Genomic DNA, 12,148 nt, shown 5'->3' on the forward strand with positions numbered 1-12,148 from the left:
CAGGTTTATTTAACCTGTTTGACCCAGTGACAGTGAACACTGTCACTGGGTCAAACGGGTTAACCTGGACTTTAACCTGGTGTTGTTAAACTTCTTACTGTGTTTACCCCAGTCCAACGCCGGCATCTCCACATCATGAGTACATTTTCAATGCAGGGAAGGTTGCTGTGGTGACCATTCCAGAACACCATATGGGACATTCCTATATAATGTCCAAATTTGAAGGGAGAAAAGCAGGTTTGAGTTTCATACCTCATTATCTTCATCCCAGAAATGTTAAGTTCTGACCTATCTGAATATGTCTACACTTCATATGGGAATTACTGAGTTATGCTGCTTTCTCCAGCACAACCTTGCGACATCCTATGAGGTTGAACATAGTATAAAAGTTTATGTCACTGTATTCTCTCCAGCCATGACCAGAAGCAATGATTACTTCATGCATTCTTGTATGCAGGAAAGTCATAAGAGATAGGAGCAGGAGTAGGCCATTTGGTCCATCAACCCTGCTCTGTCATTTGATAACATTATAGTTAAACTGATTGTGGCTTTAACTCCACTTTTCTCTCTGTTCCTTCACTGTCACTGGGTCAAAATCCTGGAACTCCCTTCCTAACAATATTGTAGGGTGTCCATCAGATGAACTGCATCAGTTTAAGAGGGTTCACCACCCACTTCCCAAGGTCAGTTAGGGTTGGGGAATAAACGCTGGTCTTGCCTGCAATGCTCACATTCCATGAAAGAATTTTTTAAAACTGAATTTTGCACAATGCTTGTTAATAGTCATCAGGTCTTCCTGCCTGATAACTGGTGCTCCGATAAGCACCTCCTATTCAATGTTTCAGATAACTACTCCTAAAAAAATGGGCACAGAAGCCTAAGCCATATAATATGTCTAAATGCTTAACCCACCTCAAACATACAGGCTGCTGGGAGTCTGCACTCAAATTATAAGCTAAGTTTGAGGTTCCAACTTTAACATAAATTAAGTGATTGTTTATATCATGGCTGTAGTGACATTCCAGTTCTGAAGGGCAGCTGTCATTCATTGGCAGTAACAATAACTGCAGGTACTTTGCCCAGTGCCCTAGGCTCTCCTACATCTCTCCCCTGCCCCAGAAACCAAGGGTGAGTGATATAAAGGAAACAGCCAACTCTAATCCTATCTTCCGTCAACATCTACATATTTGTCCTGTTCGGGGTCACTGGACAAACTTTTCCCCTGGCTGAGATAGCTAACAAAATTCATATTCAGAATTGATCCTGGAAGCTTCCTGGTAGGTCAATGTCAGGCATCATTACTGACTGTATTGTAAAGACAGTTTAATGTCATTAGTTCAATGTCTACTGCAGAGACTCGAGCATAGTATAGGTGATGCTTCTGTGTAATACTACATAGAATGTTGTACTGTCTCAGAAATTGGTCTTTTGGCTGCAGTATTAAACCAAGACACTATCTATTTGGCAGGGTGACACAACGGTTAGCACTGCTACCTCACAGTGCCAGGGACTCAGATTCGTTCCCGGCCTTGGGTCACTATCTGTGTGGAGTTTGCATGTTCTCTCCGTGTCTGCATGGGTTTCCTCCAGAAGCTCCGGTTTCCTCCAACAGTCCAAAGATGTTCAGATTAGGTGGATTGGTCATGATAAATTGCCCCTTAGCATCCCGGGATGTGTAGGTTAGGTGGATTGCCATAGTAAATGCGTGGGGTAATGGGGATAGGGATGGAGATAGGCCTGAGTGGGATGTTCTTTCGGAGAGTCAGTGCAGACTCGATCTGCTGAATGACCTCCTTCTATACTGTAGGGGTTCTATGGATTCTACTCTTCAAAGTCCCATACAAAGAAGAAATGGGGAATTCTCCAGTTGTTCAGGTTAACATTTCGCCATCAGCTAACGCCACGAAAAAAATTTCCCCAGATATATCTCATTGGTGTTTGTTGGAGCTTGCGTTGCATAAGTTGGCTGGCATGTTTCCTGAGAATAGCTAGGCCCATGACCTGATTAAAATTAGGTCTCGATCACTTGGACTGGTTAGCTCAAATGGCTGTGTGCATCCTTGAGCAGCTCATCCAAAAAGCAGGAGCTCAACATGGACATTGACCCTCAAGTTGGTCCCAGGAAGGAGGGAGGCAATCAAGAATGGGAGGGGGAGTTGATTGTGAAGGGAGAAGGCAATCAAAGACAAAAGAAGGAGAGGATAAGAAGGGGAAAGTGATGAGGAGAGAAGGGAGGGGATTAGCAAGAGGGGAAAGGTGATAGAACGGGAAAGTGATAGGGAGAGGGGAGGGTGAAGAGAAGAGGGGAAACGGGGAGAGGTAAGGATGCTGGGAATGGGGAACATGCTAGGATGAAGGGAAGATGCTCAGGAGCGCAGAGATGCTAGGGAGAGGGAAAGGTGGTAGAAAGAGAAGGAATGCAATTGGGAGAGGTAGGAAGAATGGGGGACGAGAAAGGCAATGGGGAGGGGGTGGAAGGTGATGGGGAGGGGGGAGATGATTGGGAGGGTGGAAGGTGATGGGGAGGAGGGGAAGGTGATGGTGAGGAGGGAAGGTGATGGGGAGGGGGCAGGTGATGGGGAGAGGATGTAAAGTGATGGGGAGGGGTGGAAGGTGATGGGGAGGGGGAAAGGTGATGGGGAGTGGGGGCAGGTGATGGGGAGAGGGGAAGGTGATGGGGAGGAGTGGAATATGATGGGGAGGGGGGAAAGGCGATGGGGAGGGGGGGCTGGGGAGGGGGTGGAAGGTGATGGGGAGGGCGTGGAAGGTGATGGGGAGGGCGTGGAAGGTGATGGGGAGGGGGTGGAAGGTGATGGGGAGGGGGTGGAAGGTGATGGGGAGGGGGTGGAAAGTGATGGGGAGGGGGTGGAAGGTGATGGGGAGGGGGTGGAAGGTGATGGGGAGGGGGGTGGAAGGTGATGGGGAGGGTGGAAGGTGATGGGGAGGGGGTGGAAGATGATGGGGAGAGGGGAAGGTGATGGGGAGGGGTGGAAGGTGATGGGGAGAGGGGAAGGTGATGGGGAGGGGTGGAAGGTGATGGGGAGGGGGTGAAAGGTGATGGGGAGGGGGTGGAAGGTGATGGGGAGGGGGTGGAAGGTGATGGGGAGGGGGTGGAAGGGGAGGGGGTGGAAGGTGATGGGGAGGGGAGAAGGTGATGGGGAGGGTGGAAGGTGACAAGGAGGGGGTGGAAGGTGACGGGGATGTGGAAGGTGATGGGGAGGGGGTGGAAGGTGATGGGGAGGGGATGGAAGGTGATGGGGAGGGGATGGAAGATGATGGGGAGGGGATGGAAGGTGATGGGGAGGGTGGAAGGTGATGGGGAGGGGGTGGAAGGTGACGGGGGAGGTGGAAGGTGATGGGGAGGGGGTGGAAGGTGATGGGGAGGGGTGGAAGGTGATGGGGAGGTGGAAGGTGATGGGGAGGGGGTGGAAGGTGATGGGGAGGGGGTGGAAGGGGAGGGGGTGGAAGGTGATGGGGAGGGGAGAAGGTGATGGGGAGGGTGGAAGGTGACAAGGAGGGGGTGGAAGGTGACGGGGATGTGGAAGGTGATGGGGAGGGGGTGGAAGGTGATGGGGAGGGGGTGGAAGGTGATGGGGAGGGGATGGAAGATGATGGGGAGGGGATGGAAGGTGATGGGGAGGGTGGAAGATGATGGAGAGAGGGTGGAAGGCGATGGGGGGGGATGGAAGATGATGGTGAGGGGGTGGAAGGCGATGGGGAGGGGGGGAAGGCAATGTGGAGGGGGGGGGAAGGTGTTCTACAGGGCAAGGAAGCATTCTCTAGAGATCCTGAGAACCAGAAGTGGCCATTAGAACTGCTATGGAGACAGAAGGTCAATTCTACTTCTCCAAACTCCCCAGGAGAGATTTTTTTTTTAAACAAATGTTACCTTTTACTCACAGCATTGGTGGATTGGGATAGATGGAGAGGTACTGAAGAATCCTGAGTGACGGAGGCCTGGCATCCTACTTGGATGCCCAATGTTAAGAATAGTTCCTTCAATAGGCATTAAGCCCATCATTTACATACTCAAAGGATAATCATGTGTTTTTGATTTCTGCTTTGGACATCTTTGAAATGCATTAAGCAATGGGAGCCTGCTAAATTGGTCTGCTTGAAAAAGCACAACTTGACTCCCACTACAACCATCCTTGCCAAGTTTTTTAGCAATTTATTTGATGTAATTCATGCTTTGTACCACTAGATGCCACTTTAAACTAACATTTTTTCTCAATATAAATAGGTATCCTTCCATAGTGGATACAGTAAAAATATATGCTGCATTTAATACAATCTGCACACTGTGGGCCGAGAATGTCAAAGTAGAAACATGACATGGAAAATTTTCAGAATTGTTTTCAATATTTTAACAGCAGAATTAACAGCATTCTAAGGACATTATATTCAAGATACCCCTTCTTTCATTACTAGTTATTTGCAAATGTTCCACTATTATTGAACAAAATGTGCCAACGGGGAAGAACAAGGTGTTTTAACAATTATGGAAAAATGTTTGATTATGCAGAAAACATACTGGGCCTGATCTTCCAGTCTCAAGATCGTCGGCCCACCTGCCTACCTATCTTCCGTAAGAAGTTTAACAACACCAGATTAAAGTCCAACAGGTTTATTTGGTAGCTGTTGGACTTTAACCTGGTGTTGTTAAACTTCTTACTGTGTTTACCCCAGTCCAACGCCAGCATCTCCACATCATGACTACCTATCTTCCACCAGACCCACTTACCCACTTAGCTCACCCACACTCACCACCCTACCCATTCAATCATTTATCCACTCACCCATTCGCTTACATTCAAACTTTATATTTACAGTACAACAACCAGTCCCATAAAAGGGGGCATGTCCTGATTTCTCCCCCCACATCCTCGCAATGCTACACTGCTATGATTGTCAAGATGCGAGAAGCCTGGCTCAGATGACCCAGTAAGAAATGCAGAGCAATGTTGGGGCATGGAAAAGTTCGAGCGCTACAGCAATCCAACAATGATTGTCACTTTGTGGAAGATCCAGACTCTAATCTCATAACTTTTCTGTGCTAATTAGTAAACCATGGTTCTAGTAATAGATGCAAAAAGCAAGAAAGTCTAAATGTAAAACAAACCATCATGAAGGTTTTAATGTTGGAAAACTGGGACATTACAGAGCATAATACAGATGAGAAAGAGCTTTGAATGTGAAGTGGACTGTAGCTACTGAGGAAGTGACAGACATACAGTGAGAAGACAATTACTCAAAGTATACAGGATACATAAGTGATAATGGGAACAGAACACAGAATTGTGAAGCTTGAATCTGTTATTGTTTGCTCAATTTCAAATATTTTACAGATTTTTAAAAATATAACAGCCAGGTTTGTGTCCTAACCCTTGACACATCACAGCGGGTCAATGAGCATAGCCATGGTACTTTAGTGGGATGTTGCTGAATTCAGCACTTGAGCTGCATTGCAGGGCACAATTCAGTGGGAGTTGGTATTGTCAGTTCAAAGGTGGTAATGCCTAACTCGTAATACCTGAAGCTATTTTAGTTGTATATTCTTTGACACTGTTTGATCTTGTTTTCTAAGATCGTTCCAGTAGTTTTGAAGGCTTACAAGCAGAGGAATGTGGAATTCTGAATGGCTGTGAAAATGGGCGATGTGTTCGAGTGGAGGAAGGATACACCTGTGATTGTTTTGATGGATTTGAGCTTGATATGACAAAAATGACTTGTGTAGGTGAGTAGTGTTCTGCTTCAGTATAACCTTTTCTCCCTACATCCCCTTCTTTCTTACACTGCTATCCCTGACCACCGATCACTCCCTTTCAGTTGAGAAGGTGGGATGCAAACTTCTCTGTGGTGTTTATCACACCATTGCTGACACTACCCCATGAGCAAATGCAGTTTTCTCAGCTGAAAGGTCTCCTTGCAGAAGGTGACAATCTGAGTAAAAAGAAGCCAAGTGAATTAAGAAGCTGCTGCACTGAGCAAATGGGGTCTAAGAAAATGTTTTGTGGTACATGACTGAAAACAGTTATAACATAGCTGACAATATCTATTTTTATAGTTGACTAGAAACTATCAGAGAAAACCCTAATTATCTGTCTGGATTAGATTTTAACCCAGACCCTCTAAATCAAAGGAGCAAATTCAATCTCACTGCAGCACCCAGCAAATTAATTGTTAAAATGAATTGAATGTTGGCTAATCTCTGCATTTAAAAAAGTGCTGAGGCAATACAAATTGCAAGTAGCGTAAATAGTTGTGAATAATAGACTGTGTGAAGCCATTAATCTCTGTACCGATAAGGTTGAGGGAATTGACTTCAGCACCCTGGATTAGAAAGGATGCAGGGTTTTCTCTTCCTGATTATTATGGGTATGAGGTATGGACAAGGTCCAATTTAACCTGTTAAATTCTTGCAGTCAAATAACAAGTAGCACTCTCTCCAAGGATACTCATCGCAGGAAATGGCTAATATTTCAGAAGCTAAAGGGGGAAAATTGATGGAATATAAAATAGTGCATCCCAGAAAATGCCATCCATGGTAATTAAAACATTATAGCCAAAATGAAATTATGGAATACATAGATGAAGTGGGAAACGGAGTTGAAATTGAAGATCTGTCATGATCTAATTGAATGTTGAAGCAAGCTGGATCTACACCTGCTCCTGCTCTGATTCCTTAGGTGAAAATTATTTTTTAATTAGTTGAAATGACACTATCATGTTTACTACATTTCAGATATTAATGAATGTGAGGATCTGAGTGACAGCATACTCTGCAGAAATGCAAGCTGTGAGAACACAGAGGGATCATATAAGTGCATCTGTTTACCAGGCTACATGCTTTCCCAATATGCTAATGACTGTATACCAGAAACAGAAGCAAGATATCACTAAGAATTGGAACACTGTCACCTGGCAAGGGATATGGAAGCACTTGGTGATTTATTTTAAGGAAACTACATGTTTATTCTGCTTGGGATTATCAATTTGATTATATGAGTGAGAGTAAATGTTCAGTGCTAGGACTTTACCAATCCACCAGTCCAGCATCAATATCTATAATTTATGTCTACGACTTTTTAAAAAAAAATGTTGATTAGATTTGTGATTATTTAATTTGGAAAAATAATAGAGGCAATACAAAATGCAAGTAACATACAATAGATTGAGACTAATAGACCGTGTGAAGCCATTATGTTACTTGAAGACATCCTGAATGGCTTTGAAATAATTGACACCAAGATAGTGATAAATATCACCTGCTTAAGCAAAAGGTGAAAAAGAAGTAAGTTATTTCTTATTACACATTGCTGAAAAGTATTTGTTGTTTTAAATAGAATGAAAAAAATAGGATAGGTTCACATACATATTGTTTCTAAAATAAAATGTTTCGTATTTTAAAATAGATGCTGTGCATTTTGATACCCTTGGGTTTTCAAATGACATATAATTCGATGTTCATGTTCAAAATCCCCATGATCAGTTGGAAAAAATATAGTGTTATTCTACCACTAGATATCTCTGCCCACATTTCCATCTTGTATTAACATGAGTACAGCTTCTAAAGACACAAAAATCATTGAAGCCAATTTTGACCTTGGAGGCATGCCAGATAGACAACTTAACCCAAAGCAAGAGGGCATGTGTCATTTTGAGTCAATGGCCATGATATTAAGGCACTGGCATCCTTCAATGGGCCAGCAAGCAGCGGGGAGGGTGATGATTGAGGAAGAAGATTTCAGATTGGCCTGGATTCTACACTGAAGCTTGGCCTCTTATCCTTTTACCACCATTGGTAAAAGGATAAGTTGGCAAACTTAGCTATATCCAATCTAAATGTGCATATTGAAATAGGTTTGAAAAGGGTGGATTGTGTGGGTGTCCAGTGGTACACCTTTTCAAAACAACACCAACCACATGATAGGTTTTAATTGGACAGTAAAGCTATCTTTTAAGGCTGCTAATACCATATGTAGCAATTGAAAACCTGTCATATCTTTGCAGATTGCCATCTCTGACTATATGTGATAGTAATTTGGAAGCATTCCTGTAAACCAACAAGGTATTAGCACTATATCAGACTAGTTTCCCATGTGTTGATAAGAATATGCCAATAGGATTGTTTTTATCATTCCCTGCTTGTAGTTTTCAGCTCCACTGAAATCCATATCTTAGAAATAACACTGTGTAATATAACATCAAACTATTGGCCATGTTTGTATGAAATTATCTTGGCCAACATTTAACCCATTATTTTAAATGGGTATTGTCTATTAAAACAGCACACAAGGTAATTTCATACAAGTGCATGAAACATTCCAATGTTAAAAGTGGACAACATAATTTTGAGTTAATCTCTTTAAATCTGCAAATATTTATTTCTATTCTTAGTCGCTGTCTATTTTCCTTTCTTAAAAACTTGGCTATCATTGCATTGTTATTACTAGTTGGATGCATCTGTTCACACCTCTTTGGATGACATAAACATTTTTTTTTCAATGAATTGTAATAATTTTCAGTGAAAAAAAGTGATGACTGATTATCCATGTAATTAAAAACTACACTACCAGGATAATTTTAGAAATGTGCACCCCAACACACAATTTGTCCTTGACAAGAACATTTACTGGGAATTCAGGCAGCATAATTTTTCTAAATATTAATTTTAACAGTTGGAAAATGAAAGCTATCAGACTTCCAATGTACTCTGACCGTAAGTAAACCTCCACACCAAGAATGCAAATTCAGAAAAGTTATCTTTATTTGAATCAGACCTCTTCCTGTTGCTTTCTGTTCATACACTTGGGCGGGGAGCAAAGGACAATTAAAGGTAGAAATACAAGAAGTGTAAATGTATGAGAGGAACTAACTTTGTTACACAGATTCAATTTTCACTTCTGTAGGAAAAGCTCCTGAGTTTTGCATGGTTGCCAAGCCATGATATCAAATAGATCATTCATTTTGCTAATCTGATTACATTTTACTAATTTTCTTTTTAATTCCATTGGCTTTGACATTAGTAAGAAAATACAAAATAAATTTCACAAGTGTAATGTCACCTATTTATGAAGTCAAATGTTTTAGGAATTTCAAACTCCATAGCGAGAATTTTAAGCTCCTCTCCCCATCCTGCAGGTTCTGAGATGGGGGCAAGTGAAATTGCATGAAAGGGATTCCATCTGGGATTCCGCCTGTCTGATCTGGTTGCAATTTTACATGGGGCGAGTGGAGCTTTGGATGGGAAGCCTGCCCTTGCACCAGTTAAGGCTACTTACGGGCCTTTTCCATCCAGCCTCAATTTTTAGGCTGGCAGACAGGTGACAGGTCAAGATAGCAAACCTGAAAATGAGTTCAATCGTGCACAGTAAGGGGGTGGGCACCACCATCAGAAGCCCCCTTCTAACTAAGGATGCTCTCCTCTTAAGGCCTGGTGACCTGCAGACCTCCCTTCCTTCCAGCCTATCCCCAGGAACCCAATTGTCCCCCTCACAATCCTCCAGAAGCCTTCATTACCCTCACTGCCCTCGGGCCCTGCCATTTCCCTCTCCTCCAGTTCCCAGAACTTAGTTCCAGGCAGTTCCCTGTAGTTCCTCTTCTGGCCACTACAGTGCTGTTCCTCGAGGGGTGAGGGGCTGGAGCTCTGTCAGCCAATCAGATTGGCCAGCAGATCTCCAAGTTGGAACTTCTTACCAATGATGAGCAGAAATCCTGCCTTATGCCAATCAATGGTTGTTAGAGTGTGAAATGGCATTGGGCCTCCTGGAGTCAGCAGCGATGTGTTCCTTGCTGACTCTTCAGATGACGGGCGCTCCTGAAAATTTGGGCCCATTTTTTGGTTAATTAGAACTAAATTAAACTTAATTTCCATAGGTGAAAGGTTTCATTTGATGAAGAGTTAAGTTATAGACTTTAGCAGACTATACAAATAAAAACTGACTTCATTAAAAACATGTATAGATCTCATCATGGAATCAGATGACAGGTGGATTTCTAAGCCCGAGATCAAAATGGAATGTATTTCACAACAGCATGAAGGAATTGCTGGAACTTTAGTTTCTTGGGGTCAGCCTGCATTTCAATGCAATACATAGATAACATTCAGTTTATATTAGAGGTTGGAGGAGAACTGTAAGCTAGATCTGCCACACAGCACTAATCAACAACTTGCAGCTTGCTCCCTACCATTTCCAGATAGAAAACTTGCACTTATTAATGATCTAGTCTTGCATTTACATATATTCAGGTCTCACTAAGTCGCATTCTGTGTTTCAACTGTTATTCTTTATGTGTCCCTCAGAATAAACCAACCTCCTCAGGGTATATATGTATTCAAACATGAAGTAGGGTTCTACTTCCATACAATGACCTTACTCTTCCCAGATTTTCTTTCTGTGGTAAAGGATTTCTGGAGTGAAATCCTGAAGTAAAGAAAAATTCAGATAAGGCCTTAATATAAACTGCCATTGTTGATGCCTTAATCACCATAATATGCCATCAGCAAAAATGATAATAAATAAATTTAGCCTGAATTTTCATCAAATTGAGAAATATATCAATTGCTTTAATCATTGAAGCTTATCTTAAAGCAAATCCACTTTCTGAATCTCTGAGGAATAAAAGTGCATTTAAAGCAGTTCATTAATTAAAACTGCAATCTTCAAAGGTTTAGATTTCTGAAGACGTGTCTGAAATGGTGCCATCCATGGCCTCAAGTAATCGTTCCCATTATTTATGACAAGATGGTAGCAACATATGATGCAGTACTGGCTGCTGTTCTCCTCAGCTAATTTGATTACATGTACTTTAGCACCTTGAGTGATATCAATGTTCAATGCACTGTATTTGCAATTGTTGATAAAAACCAATTTAAAAGAAAACTTAGAAATTTTGTTACACAATGCCGCCAGAGGAAAGTTCTAACTTGATCTAAAATTACTTAAGACTATTCATAAGTTGAATGAATCATAACCTTCATATTATCTATTCAATATTTGAGGACATCCCATGTAAAATGTCATGCAATGAGAAGGGAGTAACTCAAATTTGCAATGAAATAGGGTGTATATTATTTTGAGTAGTTCAGAATTGGGTTTTAATACAGAATCATTACTTGGCAGTTTTCTTTTTAAAGGATGCTATTAGCTTATGGATGCACTTTAATTTTATTATTACCTTGCTTTGAAAATTTACCTCAGTTACCTTGAACATGAATTAAATTCACTTTTTGTCCTTACCAATTTTCACCTCTCAGCCCTCTGTTGAAGCTATTGATTCCACATTGGCTCTGATTTCAAGCACTATACATAATTGAGGTAGTCATTCTTCATGTTTAAACCTCTATGTTGACAAGCTATTCAATAATGGGACATCACAGTTCAGCTGCTTCTGCCATCACCCAGTGAAATTCGAGCAGATGCTGCTGGATATGGAGTGGAATCTCTGGTCACTTTACATACCCAAACCCATGGATGCTGATGCCAAATTCAGAGCTCCTACTACTTTCCCTGCTGAGATCAGCAAATGGAGTTGGGATGAAATCCAGAACAAATATGGTCCAGCAGCTACTGCATAATCTTGATGAGTGGAGCCAAATTATTGTTTTTAAAGTTACAGCACGATTTTCTACATTATTGTGATAACACAATTTAAGGAGCATATTGCAATGTTCAAAATTAATACACATATCTGTATGGCAAATGAGTTGTCCAAATAGTTCTTAAAGACTACAGCCTGTATATTAATCTATATTCAAATCCAAAACTCTTGCACATAACATGAATATGTTGTGAATCCTCTCCCAGGTCTAACCAGTGTAAACAAAGGACAGGTAAATTATTGAAAATCTCAAGTGAAGAAAACATTTCCTTTGTGTGTGTGTATTTTGTTATTTTTTGTAGTTAAAAGGCTCTGGTATCCCTTGTAAATCGTATTTGCAACTAAAACATCTGTAAAGCTACAACACCTGATTCCTGTATATGTTCTGTGGGTACAAGTACCATTCTCAAAAATAAATGACCATATGTTTTGTACAGATTTATATACAAAATGCAATGTATTTAATGTCTTAGGCAAGATAAATATTAGTTATTTAGTAATAACATTGTTACTGTTTTCAGTTCAGACTTTATCCTCTTTACAA

General features: G+C 41.6%; 1 protein-coding gene across 2 annotated transcripts in view; it reads left to right on the forward strand.

The window, feature by feature from the left end:
• The window catches only part of LOC144507289 (latent-transforming growth factor beta-binding protein 2-like), a 447,226-nt gene extending 438,478 nt beyond the window's left edge, over nucleotides 1-8,748 (forward strand). The window contains exons 35-36 of one of the 2 annotated variants that reach the window (XM_078234343.1): nucleotides 5,588-5,737; nucleotides 6,746-8,748. In XM_078234343.1, coding sequence (XP_078090469.1) covers nucleotides 5,588-5,737; nucleotides 6,746-6,903 — 308 coding nt within the window. In that variant the 3' untranslated portion in view covers nucleotides 6,904-8,748. The remainder of the gene's footprint in view (nucleotides 1-5,587; nucleotides 5,738-6,745) is intronic. The other variant, XM_078234344.1, reaches the window with a different exon arrangement.
• Nucleotides 8,749-12,148: the final 3,400 nt, after the last annotated feature.

The sequence above is a fragment of the Mustelus asterias genome, chromosome 18 (assembly GCF_964213995.1).
Source record: "Mustelus asterias chromosome 18, sMusAst1.hap1.1, whole genome shotgun sequence".
Lineage (NCBI taxonomy): Eukaryota > Metazoa > Chordata > Chondrichthyes > Carcharhiniformes > Triakidae > Mustelus > Mustelus asterias.